Raw genomic sequence first — 23936 nt, forward strand, 5'->3', positions numbered from 1 at the left:
GGAAAGGGGAAGATGGGCACTCACAAAGTTGTGTTTACAATTTTGCCTAAGGGAAGGACTTGGCCACATTCTGGCCCACATTCTCCTCTGATTATCTTAAAAGTGTATATTTCTTATTCTTCAGTATAAGCAGTCTCATCACCTCCTATTCATCCTATAAAATTCCACTTGAACTTCAACTACAATCTCTGATAGAAGCCTTTGATAAACCATCTGAGAGCCACTGTATCTGTCTCTCAGCAAGTCTTCTGGAAGAAGCCAAGAGGCACGCTCTCAACACAAAGGCCTACTACAGTGTTCGAAGAAAAATGGGGATGAGATGAGTCTCTGCGTATGCCGAAGGTCACAGAAATTAACTCTAAGCTGATGGACCCACATTGCTTTCATAGACAGATGCAGGTGATCTGTAAGAAGGAGCAGAAAAAGAGACCTAGGACGCTCTAAGAATGAGTATGCTCATTCCCTTGGAGTACAGATGAAGAACTATTTTGATTAGATGGAGCAGCTTTTCTTATGACTTTGTCTTATGACTTTAAAAAACCCTGCTGAAATCAGAACTGACTCGATGGGAGGCAACTCTAATAGGTAACAGAACTGCTCCAAAATAGAGGCAGCTAATTAGATTCCTTGCTAGATGGAAGCCGTGTCCCTCGATGCATTCAGAAACCCAGCTGATAAGAAACAATGAGGCAAAAACATAAAGCGTGAATGAACATGAAGTGTTTGCATTGCAAAATCTCAAATTGCAGCATCATTGTTTAGCATCACACTTCCCAAAATAGGTCACAGACTGTCAAGATTGGGGTCTTAATTACAGGAGGTTAATAAAAATGCAAGGTACTACAGAACCTCAGAAATCAGAATCAGCAACATCTGGCTACATATTCCAAGGGTGATTAGTACTCTGAAGACTTAAGTACTTGTCATATATACTTTATTTGAGAATGACAGCCTCTGACTAACTCTATAGAAGTCTATAATTCCAACAAGAACACTGGAAATCTTCAAACCCATGGTGTGAAGAAAGCAATCTTGTAGTTAATATCTATAAAGCCTTTTATGCAGCTTGGCAAAAAAAATTTTTTTTAATAATTCACCATCACCACCACTTATCCCATCCACTCATCAAAAAGGATGCACTACAATAGCCAAGACAGGGAACACACTAAGCCTATACTGACAGATGAATAAAGAAAATGTGTTGTATACACATACACACACACAGACAGTGGAATACTAGTCAGCTATAAAAAGAGGCAATCTTGTCATTTGTGACAACATGAATGGACCCTGAGGATATTAAGCTAAATAAAAAAGTCAGACAGAATGGCCAATTTATGTCCTCATTTATGTGTGGGATCTTAAAAACAAAACAAAAATAAACAGATCATATTTATGGTTACTAGAGGTGGGGATGGTAACTCAGGGGAAGGTGATTAAAAGGTATGCACTTCCAGTTAGAAGGATAAATAAGTTCTGGGGATGTAATATAGAACAGGAAGACTATAGTCACACAGGTGTAAGGCAAAATATGAATGTTGTTAAGACAGAATATCCTAAGAGTTCTCATCATTAGTTCCTTTTTTTTTCTAGATGCAATGGTAGATATTAACTAAATTTATTGCTCTATTTCACAGAATATGTAAATCAAATAATTATGCTGTGCAACATAAAAGTATTAGAGCTATATATCAAAAAAGAGGGATCTTGAAAAGTGTCCACTGCCCAAAGTACAAAACTAAAAAGATGTGTACTTTTAGGGAGAGGGACGATGCTAGAGTTGGGAGGGAAGGCTGGAGGGAGTTCCTAATAATTAAAATGGATTTAGGAACTATCTTTATTGTCAACTTAGATAATTCAGATCGAATCATTTCCCTTACGCTGAAATATCTACCTTAATTCCCTGACTGTTTATTCAATCCTTTTTTATGTTACTTTGCCCTTATAGACAATGGCATAGAAACTTATCCATGTTTTAGCATGGCATTCAAGAAGGAATTTAAACGGTAATATCAAACATTCTAATGTTACACAGTTGAGGCCACTTTGTGAAGTCCTTCTGTATGTCCAACTGAATCTCAATTCAAAGGCAAACTTGAGGAGGTTCTAATGACTTTTTAACTTACTGTCAATTTTTATCTAAAACTCTGCTCTTATATAACAGGGATCAGTAAATGTATTTTTTTTTTTTTACAAAGACACTGAACATAGCTTAAATCAAATATATTTCCTAGTTGTATTACAAAGAAGTCTGGCTCTTACCTGGCATTTTGTTCACCTTGGGATTTATGCACCTCATAAAATGAGGTGCTATTGACTTCAGATTAGTCATCAATTTATTTAGACTTTCCTAAAATAGAGACGTAATAAATACAAAAATCATTTTGCAAATCACTAAAAACACCAATCCATCACCAACTGTCTCCAAGTCTATCAATTTAATCTTAAAGCCAAGAAACCTATCAACAATAGAATAATGAATTCAACATACTTCCCTGCTTACCAAACATGTATTATTCCTTTCCAATGCCAAGACAATATTTTCCTGACATAGCTCTATTGTGAATCATATCTACCTATTTTGCATTTGATAGCAATAATTTATGGCTAGGCAATAAAAAGACTTGAAGAAAGAAATTGTTCCTCAAGCTTTCTTCTCTCTTTTTGTCCTAGGCCAGATTTTCTGGAAGCAAAATCTGAATCTGAGATAGGGATTCTGATTAGAGATATTTGTTTGGAGAATGAGGGAAATAGAGCAGGGGAGGGGAAGAACAAAGCAACAGCATAGACTCAGTGGCCTCACCTTTGCAGGAACTCTGCATACAAATGCTGCAATTGTACAACAGTTAGCCCCATCTCAGGCAGGGGCCTGAGACTAGAATGTGGGTAACAGACATCTTAGCTTCCCATTGGGTCAGGGGCACTTCTGGCAAGTGTGAGTTGTTAAGAGCCAACATTCCCATCAGCTATAAATGGGTAACAGGATTGATAAAGGAAATGTAGGGGGGACACCAATAGCATCCACTGAAACCCATTAATATCAAGATAAACTTCAACTTTTCCAACTTGTCTAACTTCAAATACTTTATCCTTATTTAAATATGCAAAATTTCAAATAAGTAATAACATATGCAGATTGCAAGGCAGTTAATATATGAATAGATGTAATTAAAAATTACTTTATGCAGCGATGCAACCATTTGGAATGAAACTCCTTTCTTGCGTTTCTTCTCCCCAAACTGTACAGCTAAAAAAAGAAGGAAAAAAAGCATTTTAAAAGCTCTTTTTGTCACATTATGATACCCTGCTGATGAGAGCATAAATTCATCAATGTTCTAGAAGAAATATGGCAATATCTACCAAAAGCTTTAAAAATATTTATGTCTCAACATAAAAAGTCTATTTGTAGTAGTTTTCTTAAGAAAATAATCAGGCAACTGAGCAAAGATACTCACTGCCACATTGTTTAGTCCTTAAAAAAAAAAAGAAAAAAGATTAACAAGTATCTGTCAATAGGAGATTAGTTATGAAAGAGCACGTAAACAATGAAATACTGCCACCATTTATAATGATGACATTCCCATATAGCTGACATGGGAAGATTTCTATTGAATAGTATTTTTTTTTAAAGATTTATTTATTTGGGCCTCCCCGGTGGTGCAGTGGTTGAGCGCTGGGTTGCGAGGCTGCCCGCAGCCTCTGCAGCGCCAGTTCTATCCCCAGCCGCCGGGCGAGGGTCCCACATGGCGCGCAGACCTCTCCTGCCACCCGCTGCTCCCCTCAGCAGTGTACTTTGTCAGTCTGCCTGTTCTGCTCTGTCTCTGGTGGATTCTCTCACCCTCCCGCACTTCTGACTGTACCCAGTGCTTGTATAGATAAATAAATTCTTAAAAAAAAAAGATTTATTCATTTACACAAGAACCGGGGTACAGGCCAGATGTGCGGTAGGGTGATGAGAGGATTCACTAGAGACAGAGGGGGGAACAGAACAGGCAGACTGGTGAAATACACTGCTGAGGGGAGCAGCGGGTGTAACAGCAACGGTCTGCCGCCAATGTGGACCCTCACTGGCGGCCAGGTTCGACCCAGCGCTGCAGAGGCTGTGGACAGCTTCATAACGCGGCTGCTCAACTGCCGGCGCCACCAGGGGAGGCCCTGTATAGTATTTAAGAGAAAAATTTACAAAATAATTTGCATATTATGATCCTAGAGATACAGATGTTTTTATTTATTTTTTTTATTTTATATATTTTTTACATCATTTTTCATTTTTGCACAATGTATGCATTTTCATCTTGGTTATAGTTCCAATACAATTCCCACCCCACTTGTTTTGATCCTACTCCCCAGATGTTTTTAAGTGCTGCTATAATTCGGGTGACCATATATATAAAAAATGTTGGAAGGAGCATACCCCTAAATGTGTGTAGTTGTGTTTCTCAGTGAGATTTTAGGTACTTTTCATTTTCCTCCTTTTCAGTTTTTCTCTATTGCCTGTTTTTGGCAACATTCATGCATTACTTTTATAATTCATAAAAACTATCCGTTTTATGTTTTTAAAGCATTAGAATTTATGGTAAGCCAAATTGTTTTTACAAACATTTGTATAATGCTAACTTTCAAAAATGGACAACAAAATCTATAGGCAATCTGGAGAAAATGGGTCAGCTATCAATATAAAAACTAATAAAAGAGACTTTGTGCCTGGGTAGCAACTGTGTTGAAGCAGACATGATAAAGTTTAATCACTAATGTCCTAGCAACATGCACTAAGTAAAATCACTTGACCTCTTGTTACTTTATCCTCCACACATTAAAAGTGAATACTACCTTTAATTTTAAAAAAAGAATTATAACTCTAGTTCAATTACCATATCCCCCAGTGAAAAATCTGTTTATTATGGGTTATTTAATATTTGGATGAGTCAGGAATTTGTTTCAGGGGGTGCTTAAAAAATTACAAAGAAGGATTTTCTGGACAATACTTGCAGTTTTAAAGAACACAGCACACAAGCCAGAGTTAGAAGATGATTTCCTCTCTAATTCTTTGCCCAAATCACTCTCTGATCTCTTATGATCAGAGAATTACTCATCTGGGAGCCATAAGCTTATGTGGCCACTGTCTAACAGACTCCTCAGTGGCATTTTAGAAGCTATTAGGGTCGGTCAAATGCACTGCCTGAAGAGGATCAGGGTCCAAGCACAATAGCTTTCATTTTTCAATCTCATCTGGAGCAGGGCCTACAGGATTTCAGTCAAGCTCCTGAATTATGTCATCCTGTGCTGATGAAGCCCGGAAGTGCTAAATTTTTTCTCCACTCCCTGAGCATGTCAATCAGGAATCCCAAATCAGCCTAGAAGGGCCTGGAGTTAATGTGAAACTGGGTGTAAGATAACAGGAGGGTGAAAATGTCAGGAGGTGAGAGTACACACCACACTTGAAGAGCAGCTGGTGCACTTTGCCCCACTGCCATGAGGGTGTCTGAATGCAGGCTGACCAGAATTTCTATTTTTCCATAATATCCATTTTTCAAGAGAAAAAGCAATTCCAGTGAGTGCATGGAATCCTTTGATTCTTTAACCTGTGCAGGCCAAACAAAACATGTGTGAAGGGCAGGTACTGCTTCGGGGCTGCCGATCTCTAACCCTTGCTATAATTGTGGGAGCCTTCCCTCTGGAGCTCACCTTAGCGCAGTTGTGAGGGTGATGTTAGCAACTTGGCTAAACACCTTTAGACCTTTGCATCATGGTGTAGAAGTCTCAACTGGATCTTAAATATATGCAGCCTATATATCTTTCTGTTTTGCTTGTTTCTGTAACAAAGCAAGAGTGGAGTAGGCACCAGCCTAGGAAGCAGAAATCCTATTTCTTACCTTGCTTTGCCATTTAGTAGTATTAAATTAATTTAACAAGGAGACATATCAACCTATGTCCAATTAAAACTCTGATCTGTAGTGGTCTATGTAAGCAACCCAAAATCTAAGCCTGTAAGAGCTTCAAAGTTACAAAATCAAAATATTGAAACAACCCATGACAGGGTAGGAGTCGCAAAAAACAAAAAAAAAACAAACAAAAAACAAAAAAAAAACAAACAAACAAAAACCTGCCAACTAAGCTTTAAACTATAGCCAATTAGTAATTCCCTTTCTTTGCTGCCACCTTCTCTCTATGAAAGTCTCCCCCTGAATTTCTGTAAGCGGAACATACCTAAATGCTTCCCATTTGGCATTGTGCATTAGAACAGATTTTTGTTCAAATAAACTTTAAAGAAATTTATTATGCCTCAGTCTATCTTTCAACACTGACTTGTGAAATTGAGGATAGCATTTAACTCTTCTGTATTTATTCCTGTGAGACACCATACATTCCCTCTATGTATCTGAAAGATCATCGCAAAGATTAGGTAAGAAAACATATCTAAAAATGCTTTATAGGGCCTCCCCAGTGGCGCAGAGGTTAAGTGCTGGGTTGCGAAGCTGCCCGCAGCCTCTGCAGTGCTGGTTCGATCCCCAGCCACCGGGCGAGGGTCCCTCATGGTGCGCAGACCTCTCCTGCCACCCGCTACTCCCCTCAGCTGTGTACTTCGTCAGTCTGCCTGCTCTGCTCTCCACTCTGCCTCTGGTGAATTCTCTCACTGCCCCCCACGCTTCTGACTGTACCCAGTGCTTATATAAATAAAATTAAAAAATCTTTAAAAAAAATTTAGGAAAAAAATGCTTTGTAAAAGTTACTCAACAAGATTAGTTATTAGTTACTCAATAAGTATTGCTCAGTAAGTATTCATGAAGAGGCATTTGCTACAGGTTTAAAATTATAATTGAACAAGTCAAACATAATTCCTGCCCTTGTGGAGTTTATAGTAGCTCCAAATCATTGTAATATAAAAGAAGAGTCAAGAATTCTAAGACATTTGGCAAATATGTATTAAAGGGACTTGTTATTTCCCCCAAATCATTGATCCAAATGTGGTTTTCTCTTCTCTCTTTGCAGCTAGGTTGAGTAGGAGATAAAAGCTGGACAAAGCAGGCCGCTTGAAACCTATCTATCGTAGAGTATCATTTCCCTAAAGAACTAGTAGCCCGAGGACAGAGAGGCTAATAAGAGGGGATGACTCAGACCACAGGGAGCAGATACAGATGTCACAGGAGAGAAATAAGGACTTTTCTAAAAGCAGGAATGGGTTCCATTCTGAGGCTGAAAAATTAGGGAAGATTGTTTGACTTACTGTCGGAACTGTTGTATTTTCAAAAACTTTTGCCAGGAGTCCATTGGCTGACTTTTGGAATACAGACACCACTGTTTCACTAAGGAGGTCTTTGTTCTTTTCAAGCCAGCCACTGATGGTATAAGGCACCTTTGGAAAGGCTTATGTTTATGTTGTGGAGAATGCACAAGTTAGTATGGCAAATAGTAAATTCCTTTTTAAAAAAATCACAAATTGTGTGGATGCTGTAAATCAATTTGATGTAACAGTGCTGAGTAATACTGAACATGTCCATTGTGCAACCCAGTGAGATATTTGGGTTTTAGCATTAACAAAGTGCAGAGAAAAGAAGGCAACTGCAGGGGAGGGGGAGGGAGCAAGGATGAGTGAGGAACCATTAGAAATGGCACATCCAGGCAGCTTTCCTGCCTACCTGAGACTATGCAGACATCTCTCTCAACAAACCTTTCCCTGTCAGGGGCAGCTCTTCCTGCCCGATTTGTGTCTCTGCAAGTGTCCTTTTCTTTCCTTTTTTATGTAATAAATTACCTGCCCTTTTGGATATATATTTTAAAAAAAGAAATGGTTATTTTCAGTAGAAATAATTCACATCAACATCCCTCATAGGCAAGAAAATATAAAATCATCATACTGTCTCTGATACACAATAAACATTCAGAACAGTAATTGCAATAGCATTTTACAAAAAAAATCATTATAATTAATATTCAAGGACATCAAAGAGGAGAATCATAAGTGTCTATGTAAAATTGGCAGGTCATTTTTAGGTTGCAATATTATTTTATTCTTTATCAGTTCTTTTTCATTCTACCCAAAATCACTGATCAGGAGCAGAAAAGCAGAAAAAATGGTCCCTCTCTCTCACACAGACACACATGCACACACCACACACATACAGCCCAGCAGGTAAATGAGAAGCAGTGAGGGTCATTAGAAATCATTGTTGGTCATAGTTTGGAAACATGGACTATTTCTTTATAAGATGAAAAAATCTGCAATCAAAAGATCAATGGAGATCACTCATTCACATGATGCTAAGTTAAAAAGGACAGATAAGGAAAAAACCATGACTTTGATGATCTCTGTGATTTTCTGAAGCTGCCTTACTTTGAGTTGGTGAACACAGTCTATTTTCAGAGTTTTGACCTCTGTGCACATAAAATACTATTCTAGTATGGGTATCTCATTTCCTAAGTACTAAAAGGCTACACCAACACCTCTGAAACTGAAATATGTTCACGTTCATCTCTTCATTTAATGTAAACTTAAATATCAACTTTGAGAGCATTTGAAATAGATTCAAGAAACCACAGGGGTGAGGGTCTAGTGGTAACTTAACACTCCTGCATAGTGAACAAGTTCAAATTCAGTGTCATATTTCTTCTTATCGAGATTGCGCTTCTGGAAATGAAGTGATTTTTTCCATGGTTGTGGAAAAGTTTGGTTTTGAAAATCAAGTCTGTAGCTCTAGGAGAAATGCATTCCCCTCAAGGATGGAAGGGATAGCCACTGGCTGTTGGAGATGCTTATGAGCAACAGATAAGGGCACCATTTTAAACCTTAAATCAATGCTTGTGTATTCCATGCAACTTTCTAGAATTTCATGAATTTTCTGTAATTCTTTATATCCTTTTTGAAGTTACTGAGTCTAAATGTCAATACAGAACTGAAGTGAACATATAACCAGTCCTTCTACTGGATATTCTCTTCTTCATTTCAACATCTACAAGTATTTTTTTTTAATAGAGGCATGTTTTATTTATTTGTTTGTTTGTTTGTTTGTTTTGTTTATATATGCACTGGGTACAGTCAGAAGAGCGGAAGGGTGAGAGAATTCACCAGAGCCAGAACGGGGAGCAGAGCAGGCAGAAGGACCGAAGTACACTGCTGAGGGGAGCAGCGGGCAGCAGGAGAGGTCTGCGCGCTGTGTGGGACCATCCTCAGGTGGCAGGGGAGCAGCTGGGGATTGAACCGGTGCCTCAGAGGCTGCGGGCAGCTTCGCAACCCAGTGCTCAACAGCTGCACCACCGGGGAGGCCCTACAAGTATTTCTTAAAAGACTGTTGTGTGCTCTATTGAAAGTAGGGGAAAAAAATATTTATTCGAAATATCAACTTATGAATGAGCATTATAGTTGGTACTTTGCAGAGTAGGCTGTCAATAAATATTTGTCGAGTTAAACAAAATATGTCTGATTATTAAATTCTTTTTCTTGGTTGTGCAATAATGTCTTATTTTTATTTTAAAATGCCATTTGTATTCATACATGTCTTACCACAAAATTCCTCTTACTGCCTTCTTCTATTTGTGCAATTCATTTTTTTACCCCCAAATATGCCACAACAAATTTGTGTCAACTAAACCTTAAAGTAAAATAGACAGCAGGAAACAATATTTTCAGTAGGGAGGTCAGGATATATTCTTTCCCAGGAACCTAATCAGTTGACAAGGGGAGGAGGTATTCACTAAATGTCTACTAGCCAATCATCCATTCAATGAATATTTATAGATGCCTACTAAGTGCCAGCCAGCAATGAGAGCTGGTAATTTAGCCCTTAGCTACATATCCAAAATGTCCTCCCAGTGTCTTCATAGTAGTGGAACAGGCAGACAATAAACACATAACCACAAATTTACTTTCAAATAAGTTCTCTGAAGAAATCAGAGAGCAGAGAAAGGGCCTCCCTGGTGGTGCAGGCAGTTGAGCGCAGCAGTGTTAAGCTGTCCCCAGCCTCTGCAGTGCAGGTTCGATCCCCATGGGCCTCAGAGCAACCCACATGGCGAGGAGATCTCTCCTGTCTCGCCCGCTGCTCCCCTCAGCAGTGTATTTTGTCAGTCTGCCTGTTCTGTTCCCCACTCTGTCTCTGGTGAATCCTCTCACCCTCCCGTGCATCTGGCCTGTACCCCAGCTCTTGTATAAATAAAATAAATCTTAAAAAAAAAAAGCAGAGAAAGAAAATGAAGGGGAGGGCTGGTTGAAGCTATTTTAAATATGAAAGTTGAGTAAAACCCTCTAACCTATGAATGAGAAGAGCAAATCCTTAGAAGGTCTGTGTTGTTTTGTCCTGATAAATCCAACCTAGGTGAAAATGCATACAATACACTTAGTTTACCAAAAATAATAGCTTAGCCTAGCCTATGGTAAATATGCTCAGGACACTTACATTAGCCTATAGTGGAGGAAAATCATTTAACACAAAGCCTGTTGTATAATAAAGTATTGAACATTTCCTGGCATTTACTGAAAACTGTACTATAAATGAAAAATAATCGGTAGAGTATCTGTTTATATCCTCACAGCCTTGTGGCTAGCTAGGAGCTATGACTCCCTGGTGCTACCCAGAATAACAAGAGAATGCAAATTACTTTTATGCCACCATAAATATGGGCCCATGTAAGCAAGTATTCTAGGCAAAGGAATGAAAAGTACAAAGGCCCTGAGGCAGACACACTGTGCAAGTTTGAGATCCTGCCAGAGTGAAGTGTGGACTAAGGAAAGGCAGCTGGATGGAGCCTATGTTGTGAGGTAAGTCCCATAGGCAACAGTGTTGGATCCTAAAAGACTCACAGACCATGGCAAGACATTGGATTTTAAGAGTATTAGAAGGCCTTTGAAGATTTTTTTTTTTACTTTAACATTATTTAAAAAAAAAAATTTTTAGACAATATTTGCTTTCCCCCACCCCTTCAAGTTGAGTCCCCAAAGAATTTCCTTCCCCAAGGCACCCCTGCACCATCACCTCAGTCCCCTGTGCTCCTCCCTCCCTCCAATCCCTTTCCTACCTGTGGTTTATAATTGTCTGTTTGTGCTTTGTTGTGTTTTGTGCTGTTATTATTTTTTTTTCACTGATATCTTATTTGGTTGCCCTTTGAAGATTTTTAACAAATGATGTGATTTGATTTCTACTTAAAAACCATTATTTATTTAGAACAAGAATTGGCCAAGTGGGTAAAATTCTGTCAGTGGCCTGTCTCAGAAAGTCAGTAGACTAATAGTGGGGTTTACATTTTGAAAGAGTTGTAAGAAAAACAAAAACAAAAAAGAATATGTTAGAAAACCTATGATCCATTAACAAGCTTTTTCTCCAAAGGACTGTACAATAAATATTTTAGACCATAGGCCACAGTCTCTTGCATCTCTGTATTCTACTTAGGCCTCGCACCTGTGAAAGCAACTGATAATATGTAAATAAAATAGGAGTGACAATATCCCATTCAAACTTCATTCACAAAAACAGGCTGCAAACTATGACCCACAGGTCCATAGTTTGCTGACCCATGGTCTAGACTAGGGAGAGTATTCAAGTTTGTGAGACGCATCCAAATGTGATGTATGTTGAAAGTAGAGCTGGATCATAATTTGCTGATGAACAGAAAAATGAGGATCAGATTCTTAGCTTAAGCAAAAGGGTAATGGATGCTGCCATTAACCAATAGAGGGTACATTCACATAGGGAGGGGGTGGGATCAGGGACTGCTATAATTGTTTATTGATTTGTATATTTTATACTCATTTATCTATTCCACAAATATTTCTGGAGTGCCTTCTATGAACAAATCACTGTAGAGACTTTAGGTTATAAAAGGATGAATCAAACATGGTTTCTGCTTCCAAAACATCTAGCCTAGAAGACATGTACATAATTCATAGACTGCAAAGTAAACAGAACAGGTGTAGAGAAAATGCCCTAAGAATGCAAAGACACAACCTGACCCCTTAGTCCAACGACAGAGATTGCTTTTCTCCACCAACCCTTTGTACCTAAGAACCATAGACTCTCAGATCTGGGAGAGACATGAAAAGTCTGGTCCAATCTGCCTAAAAACTCCTTGAATTTCCTTCACAATTTCCTTCCAAAAAACATGGTTAGCTTATGCCTAAGTATTTTTATGGAGAGAGACCACTTTGATTCAAAGCTCTGGATGGAATTTGTTTGTAGTTTAGAATCCTTTGTTCTATCCCACTGGAACTGTACAAATGGGTCTAATTATACTTCTAAGTGGTAGATCACAGAATATTTGAAGATCGTGTTTTTGATCTACCTGAGTCTATCATTCTAATACATGGATTCTGGTTCCTACTTCTTTTGTGTATTCTCAAACTTGAACTTGCATTTTATGGAAAATGTATTGAACATTCCACTAATAACTCTCATACTGAAGAGTTCTGAGACACCATCCTTCACCTCAAGCATTGAAGTGGGGAATGATGCAGTGAGTGAATATGTAAAGTGTTCTGACCAACTGAGGACAGAATACTCCAAGTGAAAGTGACACTGTCTTTCTCCTGACAAAGCACTGACTTTGTGCATTCTTAGCAAAGTGAGACATGAGGAGGACACTAAGGAGGAAGGCTGAATTAAAAGGTTGATTCACTGGTGCAAGCTCTTAGAGGCAAGAACTCCATCTTGCATCATGTATTTTCCTACTGTGCCCATAATCACCCCTCTGTGAAAACTGGAATGACTCATTTAAAAATTTAAGCATCTCCTGGTTTGGAATTCTGTTAACAAAACATTTGTGCTAAAGGCTCACAAGGAGCAGCAGCCCCCATTTTATGCAAGCTACCTTGTGTAGATGAGGATCACCATTTCCCTGGGATTCCAATGAAGCCAACTTCCAATAGGGGAATCAATGGAAATTTTATGTAAAGCAAGATGTCCTAGATCAAAATGTAACAAAAAAATAAACCACTGAAGAAAAAAAAGCACTTTCTTTGGGGGTCTTCATTTTCCCAGTGCTCAGGAGGTATAAAGCTTCTAATAAATATGAGATCCTCCAGCAAATTAATTTCCAAATAGGTCAGGAAAAAAAGTAATTATGTTCTGCCCCATAGCATCAATTATCCTGCACTGCACAGTAAATAATTTGATTCAGTTGCCCTGCCTTAGAATATTAGTGCTGAATCCTCTCCCTCTTCAAATACTATCTATTCTGTCTTTGCCTCTTTTACATGTCACTTTCTTACTATTTCCATTCTGTCCTTGTTCAGGATGCCTTTTTCCCCTCCTAGACTAAGTCTTCTTACTACCTTAACTTAGCATTTCCTCCCATCCCAAACATCGACAAAACTCACCAGATTGAACACAAGCAGCCTGACTACTCCATCACCCAGCACAGAACCCTCTTGGGTTCCTCAGTGGCTAAAACTAAGGTAGGTATGAGTTCAAATCCTTTCACAACCCGACCTTCCTATTCTCACCTAGCTGCTTCCTTCTGTGTATTCTAGGCTCTAACTAGACTTTGATATTTCAGAGTGTCCTTTCTGAAAGTGTCTCCATGTCTTCGCTCCTTCCACTGACTCACGGTCTTCCTCTCTTTACCTGTTAAAATCACATCTTTTCCTTAAGATCCACCTAAAATGTTACCCCCTCCCTAACAGGCCTTCCTAGATTCTTGCAGGCAGCAGAGACCTCTGCTTTCCAAAGTTCTGTGGGCCTTTGTCTGTGCCTTTATTACATTTATGCTGACACATATTTTTACATTTATTAGACTTACAAATCTCCTTCTTGACTGCATACTTCCTAAGGGCAAGTGCTATTTATAACAAATGCTTAAGTTTTCTACAGTTCAAAATTTTATATACAGTAATGTGGCACAAGGCCTATAAATAAGACCCAACAGTAGGTCTACCTTGACAACTGGGAGAAACTAGGAGGGCCTCCCTTAAATGACCAAATCACAAGTTCCCCTCTGTATTGCACTCCATGGGTTCCCCCCAAAACCCTCACCATGGGGCCAGATAAAGTGCCAGTTTATCAGGCTTCAGTTTCCTACCAGTCCTCAGAATTATCTAAAGAAACCAAACTTATCCACCTAGGAACCAAAGTTCACCTCATCCTATTAAAATTTACCTACCACAGACCCCACACCATGTGACCCCATGTGCAGGAGGGTCCTCCTCCTTCAGGCTGTAGCTATGTATGACTAGTAAGCTACTGTCATCTCATCTGTTCAGTGTCAGAAGTCGTATATCCAGCCATTCTCCTAACCCCCAGGTAGGAATCCCTCCCTTACCAATGGGGCGATGAAAGAAGTGATCAAAGAAAACAACCAAAATAAGTAGTTGCTGAATAAATATTCTTGTTTAATTAAAAAAAATACTGTAAACACTTCGGTCTTTAGACATCTTTCAATTATATCCTAAATTCCCTGTATGCCAGGATGGTGCCTCTGGTGTGCATTTCTTATAACTCTTACCAGCACAGGTCCCCGGGGGACTAAAATGTCCTCAGCAGATTTCTATTAATTTATTAGTGAATATGAAGACATACAGAGCTGAGCTGCTTTGCTGTGGGCAACAGTCAGGCAGAAAGTGAGAGTTGCAAGCAAAAAGCATAGTATTACGTGTTTAAAGAAAATACTCATATGCATATATGAAATAGCTAGATATGAATACATCAGAACTAGCATATCCAAAGAACCCCACACAATGCATCTTTTCAAAATCATTTCAAGAAAGGTTTTGATATTTCTCATTTACCTGACCTGAATACCTTTGATATCCTTCATAGAAAGTCAAAGATTTATCTTTTCCTTCTATCATCTGGTCAGATATTTTTTTCTTATTTTATTACATGAGTAAAAATAAAACACAACAGGAAATTATATCCATGTTGCTTGTTACTTGGAATAACTGTGGCTTATTTGAATGAAACAATAGGTTTCAGATCAACTAAAGATCAGGTAACATTCACAGACCTATCAGGATCTGAATAAGTCTGTGTCCCACCTTCTTCCTTGAAAATCACATCTTGCCATATTCAGTCTAAGTCAGTATTACAGGTGACAATTGCCAGAAGCGAAATCTTTCCCTCTGAGAAGCTCCAGGTCTTCAGCTTCATTTTTAATCAGGAAACTACATCCTTAATAATGCCAACAAACATTTACCATATCATGGTTGGGTTATTATTATTTTATCAGTTCATAGGTTGGTTCATTATCATTTTAAATCAACCTGTTCTTCCTACCTCACCCCCCCCAGGATGTTCCTGGTTTTAAAAATAAGTAAAATCAATGTGACATCTACTCCTATTAGGAATAATGGCTATTTTCAAGAAGATATAGTTTCATCTATCTTCGACTGAAGTCGAAGTAAATAAAATTGGACATTAATTGATAAAATGTGAAGCCTGCCAAGGAGAAATGAAAGATCAATCACCTGGGCTCCTTTTTGACAGGATTGTGGATTTCAAATACAACACTACTCTCACTAAAGTGTTCAGAAAGTTAGCAGTACTGGTCCTGGCCTGCCCAGGCCTGTCTCCAGAATTCACTGTAATTCTTGGTTATAGCAACACAAGGGGCATGTAGCTGCTCACACCCCATCCTGCTTGATCCTGTGGACAAAGCCACAGCAACGACCACACAGAACTCCCTTCGCTAACCCAGTTCATCTATCCAGAGCATGTGGAAAAATTCCAGAGTGCAGGAACACTGCTGAATTCAGAAACCACACACTCACTGCAGCTAATTTACCAATAAGCCATGGCATATTGTCATAAATTACTTAAACTAACTGGTACTTGTCCAATTAAATGAACAAACTACTTCCTACAAGGTAGTGGCCCTGAGGATTTATGGCAGTTGTTTGTTTGCATGTTAATTTGCCAAATTTCGTTAAGCTGCGCTGGGTCCACTCATTTACCTTATGTTAATCAGTTAGACCCTATGGTGCTTGCATTTTCAGCCCTGTGTTTTTCCTGTCAAGAGCATGACCATTTCTAATCTCAACAAGTTTCCTCACGCATTAACAGTGGAGGCCATGCAGAAGCAGCAAATGTGTAGCGACAGTCTGTTAGAGATGATGGAGTAGAGCACGTGACCTGGGAGTTTAGTTAGGACGCCAGCGGTACCACACACAATGACAATGAAGGGAAATGTGCAGAGCTCTCCAGCCCCATTTCCATCCCCTGACAGCCTGAGTCCTGACATGCATCAGCAAGGCAAGCTTGACAACATTCTTTAAATGAAAATGGATGAGGAGAAGAAATAAAAATTACCTTCTCAACAAGATCTATGGAAGCTTGCGAACCTAGACCAAAGCCGATGGACACCCAGCCAATTCCTTCTTCGTTATATTCCTTTTTTTCCAGAACAAACATGTTGATTGAAGAACTGTTGTAATTTTTCATTGGTAAAATTAATGCAAAGTTGCCAAAGGCAACTTTAAAGATGTAAATGTAGAAGAGCTAAAATAAAATCGATAAAACGTAACTAAGGAAATAGATGTTAATTAGCAAAATTGTAATGATTATTTCACGATGTATGTTTACCAAACCATCAAATTGTACACCTTAAATATATATTTGCAATTGTCAAATGTACCTCAGTATAAAATATTAAAGTCCACTTGGAAAAATGTAGAGTAAATTCTAACTACTATTACATGATGACAAGTAGATCCAACAAATAAATGCCAATTCTTACCTATTTTAAATATATCTGCAAACTACAGATTATTAAAATAACACGATGTTAAAATTAAAGATTATAAAATATAACTTTACCTCTATTTACCTTTACTTAAGACCAACTGAATTTATTAATACTATAAATTAACAATGATTATTTGTTAATATTAATAGCCCTTTTCCAACAAAAATAGCTATTAAAGTTTGCACAGAATGAATCATATCATGCTTTGATTACATTTTCTGATGTTCAATTCACATTTCCTAAGGTCCTTGCAAATACAGATTGACCTCATTCATACCAGATAGTCTTACATGAAGAATTTCAACACCAGTGAAGTTAAGAATGCCAACACAGAGCTCCTTGACAGCTTGGCATCCAGGGTCTGTTGATACGTGCCTCCAACCACTTACACATCCTTTCATATATTGATTTGGAAAGGACACCAACAGTGCAGACCACCTAGAAACCATAATGAAAGCACTCCCTCATGTGACAGCAATGTTCATTTCAATCCTGGCACTGTCCATAAGCAACCACCTTCTAGTAGAATTAGGATATATTTACTGACTGTCTATAGTCTAGAAATCTGCTACGATAGTCTGAGAAGAAACATAATACAATGAGAAAGGGAGGGAAGAAGCAAGGAAGGAAAGAAAGGGGAGGAGAGGAAAAGAGGAGGAAAGGGAAGGAGGAGAAAGGCAATGGAAAGAAGGAGATCTAGCCAGATGTTTCTCTACCAAGCATACTTGTGGAAAAAATCATGTTCCACAGCCACTGAAGCACGAGTTCGATCCCCGGCCAGGGAGCTACCCACATGGCACAGCAGACCTCTACTGACTCGCCCGCTGCTCCCCTCATCAGTGTATTTCAGTCAATCTGCCTGTTCTGTTCCCCACTCTGTCTCTGGTGACTCCTCTCACCTCCACACCTCTGGCCTGTGCCCCAGTCTTGTATACATAAATAAATCTTTTTTTAAAAAATCATGTTCCTATAATCAAAATACCAAGAATCCTAGGGTAGGGTGGTAATGTGCTCTGAGGTCCTGCTATTAAAAGTGTGGCCCTAAGATCTGCAGCATTGGCACTGCCTGGGAACTTATTTAAAAATTCCTAGTCTTACTCAGAGCTAACACCATACTCAACAGTGAAATATTGAAAACTTTTCCTCCTAGATCAGGAACAAGACAAGGATGTACTTTCTCCCTACTTTTACTATGTCTATACATAGAAAATAAAATACTACAGCAAAAAATAATGATAGAAATAATAAGTGACTATAGTAAAGTTGCAGGCTACCAAATCAATATGCAAAGAGCTGCTGTGTATCTTCTACTAACAATAAAGTATCAGAAAGAGTAATTAAGGGAATAATTCCAGGGCCTCTCTGGTGATGCAAGGGGTTAAAGTCTCAGCACTATCAAGCTATCAGCAGCCACTGAAGCATGAGTTCGATCCCCAGCCAGGGAGCTGACCCACATGGCACAGCAGACCTCTCCTATCTTGCCTGCTACTCCCCTCCACAGTGTATTTCAGTAGATCCACCTGTTCTGCTCCCCACTCTGTCTCCGATGAATCCTCTCACCCCCCACACCTCTGACCTACACCCCAGCTCTTGTATGCATAAATAATAAAATAAATCTAAAAGAATAAAGAAAAAGAAAATAATTCCATTAATAATGACATCAAAAAGAATAAAATATCTAGGAATAAACTTAAGGTTCAACACATATATACTGAAAACGATATGATATTGTTGAAAGAAATTGAAGAAAACATTAAGAAATGTAAAGATAGTTTGTGCATGTGGATTGGAACAATTAATAGTATAGAAACATCCCTATTACTTAAAGCAATCTATGTGTTCAATGCAATCTTTATCAAAGTCACTACACTTTTCAGCAAAATGCTAAAATTTGTATGGAACTATGAAGGCCCCAAATAACCAGAAAAATCCTCAGAAAAAAGTAAAGATGCCAAACTTCACATCGCAGCATCTGTTCCCAAACCTATGAATCACATTCCGACTCTAACAAAATCCCCAGCAGAGTCCTATGCACCATAAGGTTTAAAAAATACTAATATGGTAGGACACGAATCTGGACTCCCTTGCCTTTGTCCTGCCTGATGTTGCTGCTGCTAATAAATTGTCTAACTATTGGCTAGTGACCTAAACTCTCTGGGCTGCAGTATCTTTGCCTGAATGATGCTCTTGAAGATTCTTTTCAGCCCCAGCTTCCATCTTCTTTATTTTATTAGTCCTAGTGTTGCTCTCTAAGAAAAGAAGGACAATCCAGTGAATCATTCTGACTCAGGTCCCCCTACTGTAAAACCCGGACTACATCCCCTTCTTGGGTGTGCGCAGCAACGGCTCTAAAGCAATCTACTAGAGAGAGCTCCAACCTCTGTGCCTGGACGCAGCTGAACAAATGCAGATCCTACTTCCAGGATGCAAAGGCGCTGCTGTAGTAACAGGTTTCTGACAGACTCCAAGTAGGAGTGAATTTCAGCTGGACATTCTCCAAGCTTGGAAGCGGAATGTGCTCCAACCACTTAACATTTAAAATAGGCCTATCGCATCCATCCTGCGGCTGTCCAGGAGAGAGCACGCAGCAGGAGCCAGTTGGTGTCTGGTGGTGATTTAGTTATGAGTCACCCACTCTCTGAACAGTTATCTTGAGTCATTTCCACAGCAATCCAAAAGCCGGATGGCATCACAGTTTTTTTTATTATTGGCGTCAAGAGCACACCCGCACAAATAAAGCAGCAAGAATGATTTTTATCCTTTCGTGGCACTGAGGAAATCACTCTCTGTCTACAGCAGTCACTTTGAAACTTTAAAAAGAACATGAGTAACTTGTTCAATCCCTTTTAATTCTCTAAATGCTTGAGAAGAAGAGGGTGGGAGAAAAACTGGCCAGATACAGGGAGCAGTAAAGAAACAGTCTGAAGATGTCGGCAGATGAAGAAAATGATGGTATGATGTCTGCTGAATGAATAAATGAAACCAATAAACCAACATACTGCTTACTAATTAAGCATTTTCATCATTTTCAGTCTAATAAGAGAAAAAATGATACAGCTAAATCTACACTTTCATTTTCCAGAGACTGAATGAATGTATGTCTTAGCTCTTTTTTAAAATATACTCATAGGAGTCTTTGGGGGTAATAGTATGTGATAAAAAGAAAGAAATGGAGCCAAAAGTCATATTTTTTAACCATTTCATTCATGCCTTTGTCATCTATAAAATAACAATAGTAAAATATGCATATCTCAGGCTGTTGGGAGAGAGTCAACAAGACAGAGGATGTAAATTATATATAAGACAACATTTGGCACTTGGTATCCAGAAAATGTTAGTTTCCCCATCCCATTTCCACTTTCATCACTTCCTCATCTTCACTCCAGTATTTACTACCTGGCTTACTTTGAGCAGTTATTCTAAGGTTCACTGTTTCTAACCATAAAATGGAAATGTAATAAGATCAACTTTGCAAGCTTGCTACTAGGTTGAATCAAATTTCCATACAAAGCACTTAGCAGCACAGCATCCATAGTAAGCACTCAATGGCTACTGATTATTATTTTATCATCATTATTGATATTTTTAAAATTAAAAAAATTCATTTTAATAGGTATAGTAGAACTGTCATGTAATCATAAAAAACTAGACCTGAGGAACCTTAGTTTTTAGTAATCATGTATAGGGACTCTCAACTCAGGATCGTACCTCCCCTATAGCACGAATGCATCTGGAAATAAGGAGGGTATTTTCCAATTGTCATGACAGAGTGCTATGACATTTAGGGATGCAAATCCTCCTGCAATGTGAAGGCCATTCTTGGACATGAAGAATTATCCCACTTAGATGCCAATCGCCCCTTCACTGAGACATGTAGAGGAATGTAACATCTTCACTGGGGGGCTCAGAGAGATGAAGGTATTAGATCAGGTCCTAGAATGAGATAGCAATAGAGCTAAAACTAAATTTTGTATGGAATGTTAACACTGCAAGAATTTTTGCCATCTTTTGCAATTGTCATCAACAGAGCATATACATCTCTATTCTTAGCAATGGCAATTGTCTCTTTAAAGTCAGTAAAATTCCTAAGAAAAGAAAAGCCTTACAGTGTGCTTTCTTACAGTCTCCAGAAGAGAGAGCAAGAACACGAGCAGAGCAAAAGCAAAGGAGAGAGGGAGGGAGGGAGGGAAGGAGAAAATGCATATGAAGGAGGAGGGATTTCTTTTCTTTTTTTCAAATGTTGAGTAATAATACATTAGCTTGCTTCACTGGTTCTATTATAGTAAAGACTGGTGTGGTGACTCAGTCCCTGAGAACATAATATTAAAGAGGCAGAGATTTAATTTCACTTCTCCTATGGGCTCATTACCTTTTTTTTTTTTTTTTATAGAGGCATGCTTTTATTTATTTATTTTGTTTGTTTGTTTTGTTTATACATGCACTGGGTACAGTCAGAAGCACGGGAGGGTGGGAGAATTCACCAGAGCCAGAGCGGGGAGCAGAGCAGGCAGAAGGACCGAAGTACACTGCTGAGGGGAGCAGCGGGCGGCAGGAGAGGTCTGCGCGCCATGTGGGACCCTCCTCGGGTGGCCGGGGAGCAGCCGGGGATCGAACCGGCGCTGCAGAGGCCGCGGGCAGCTTCGCAACCCAGCGCTCAACCACTGCGCCACTGGGGAGGCCCTGGGCTCATTACTTTTTATACAGAGAAAGTTTCTTGTTCTAGAAGTATAGCATGCCCTATATACATATTGTGGTGAATGTCTTATAAAGCAAGAAAACTACCAAACACCTGTCATCTTACTACTGATAATTAGTTTGAATACTTATCCTCCTGCTCATGGTCCAATTTCTGTTCAGTTCATTTTATTTTAACATTTATGAGCACCTAGTGATTGTAGGGCATTGTGCTAGATGATGAGGATACTAAGACGAATGAAACACAATCCATGGTTCGAGGGAGCGGGAGAGCAGAGAGAGAAGAGCGAGAGAACACCAAGAAGTAAGCAAATTGTTTTAGTAAAGTATTATGGGAGAGGTTGAATTATTGATTTATAGAGTAAGCTGAACTAGGAGATTGATTTTGAATAGTTGTTGAAAAATTTAAAAAAACAGGTACATCAGATACCTTAATGTGTCAAAGGGAATTGAATTTATTGTAGTGAAAATAACTGCCTTCTATCACAAACATGTCCCTTTGTCTCTCTTTCATATTTAGGATGACAAATGCCAACTATGTGACCTTTGGAATGTTGCCTGTGTTCCATAACCCTTAGTTCTCTCAACTCAAAAAATAAGTATTTCTGCCCAATTTACCCCTAAAATAGTGCAAGAATGAAAGGATATAATACATGAATGCTTCAGACATATTATGTGTGACAGAGACAAGTTTATCTCTCTTCACCATACCATTTTCTCTTTCTAAAAACGCTACATTTCTCACTTCCCCTGTAGTAAAGGGAATAAATTGATTCATTATCATCAATAAAATATTAGTAAAAGTGTTATCACTTCTAGCCCCAAGCAGTTAATTTGGGCATACTTACCCCACAAATTATCTTTTCTCCTGTGCAGCAACTTGGAGGCCATGTATTCCAGATGGTCTAATACAAAATAGGAAAAGGTTGTCCAACTAGACATTCAGTGGTGACCATATGGGGTATATATAGTTGTAGAAATCTGAAGCTGTACACCTAAAACTTGAATAAAAACAAATAAAATTAAAAAAAGACAAACTCCTACATTAGGAGATACACAGATGGTCACCAGAGGGGAAGGGGAACGAGGGCCACAGGGTGGCCAAAGCAGGTCAAGTCATATCATAGTGGATGGATAAAGACTTTGGCTGGGAACCTTAATGCAACATGCAGTTTTTTAATTATGATGCTGCAAACCTTAAACCTATAAAATGGTATAAACTGGTATTATTTCAATAAATTAAAATAAAAATTCTCCTGGCTGCTGAACAAAACATACATGAGCTTCCATCTCCTATTTCTTTTTTTCAGTTCTTCCTCCCTTCAAATACTTACTTCAGTATATGTTCTGAAACTTTTCCTCAACTCAGTGTCGCCATGTGTCTGTTACTCTAGAAAGGCAATATTCCAAATAGGTGAAGGATGCCAATTTCCATGTTCATTCATTTCAGGAACTAATAACTCTGAAAGCTTCTTACTTGGACAACAAAGATATTGATCACGACAAGTAAAGAACTTGCCTGCATTTGCAAATAGACTTATGACCTAAGGGAAAACTCTCAAAATGTTATATTTCAGACTAGAAAGACAACACAAGAGCATTTACTGTGCTGTACCTCACAAGGGAAAACCGTTGAAATACTCATGCCAGTAGCTCTTTTTTACAAACGTCCCTGTTGCAGACATCACCAGAAGTGGAAAAATATACAGGCACAATATGTATACAAATATTACAAGATCATAGCTCATACTACTTTTGAAATCTCACCTTACAGTTTGACCTCCAATAATTCGACAGTTTGACCTCCAATAATTTATTCATTACCAACTTTGATTCAAAGATGGATCAAGCCCTTCACCAACTCAGAGGAGTTAATGTCCAAAAGAAAAGCAGCTCTGTCAGCATCTGATCAGAAGAAAGGAAGGATGAGAATGAAGCAGTGAAGGAGGAAGGGAGGGAAAGGAAAAACCCTGTTAATACTAATTTCATTATATCCAAATAGTCTACCCAGAGGAGGGACATGTAAAAAAAGTAGACTGTAGGGCCTCCTTGGTGGCACAAGGGGTTGAGACACAACCTATGAAGCTCTCCACAGTCACTGCAGCACGTTCAATCCCTGGCCAGGGAGCTACCCACATGGTGCAGCAGACCTCTCCTGTCTCGCCTGCTGCTCCCTTCAGCAGTGTATTTTAGTCAGTCTGCCTGTTCTGTTCGCCACACTCTGTCTCTGTTGAATCCTTACCCCCCACACCTCTGGCCTGTAACCCAGTTCTTATATAAATAATTTTTTTTTAAAGGTAGACTGTAGTTTTGAAATGATTTCCTGAATCCTAAATATTTAGAAGATTCCATTTCTTGGAAATGCAAATCAAAACTACTGTGATAGAACATTCCACACCCACTAGAATATTTACAATCAGAAAGATAGACAATAGATGGTAACAAAATTGGAGTTCTTACATAATAGCTGGTTGGAATGTTACAGGGTATAGCCACTACAGAAGAAATTTAGTAGCTACTCAAAAGTAAAATTGTTATTGTAAGACCCAGAAATTCCAATCCTAGGGATATACTCAAGA

The 23936-nt window shown here is 38.8% G+C and overlaps 1 protein-coding gene across 1 annotated transcript in view; it reads right to left on the minus strand.

Moving 5' to 3' along the window:
• MYH15 (myosin heavy chain 15) overlaps positions 1–23936 on the minus strand; it is a gene marked incomplete at both ends in the record, with an annotated part of 143292 nt that overhangs the window by 79907 nt on the left and 39449 nt on the right. Inside the window, 9 exon segments of the mRNA XM_084232648.1 lie at positions 2263–2350; positions 7226–7354; positions 8623–8711; positions 8714–8750; positions 16227–16341; positions 16953–17022; positions 17025–17100; positions 23177–23191; positions 23195–23262. Of these exon segments, the coding sequence (XP_084088774.1) occupies positions 2263–2350; positions 7226–7354; positions 8623–8711; positions 8714–8750; positions 16227–16341; positions 16953–17022; positions 17025–17100; positions 23177–23191; positions 23195–23262 (687 nt within the window).

This window comes from Talpa europaea, assembly GCF_964194135.1.
Source record: "Talpa europaea genome assembly, chromosome: 4".
NCBI lineage: Eukaryota > Metazoa > Chordata > Mammalia > Eulipotyphla > Talpidae > Talpa > Talpa europaea.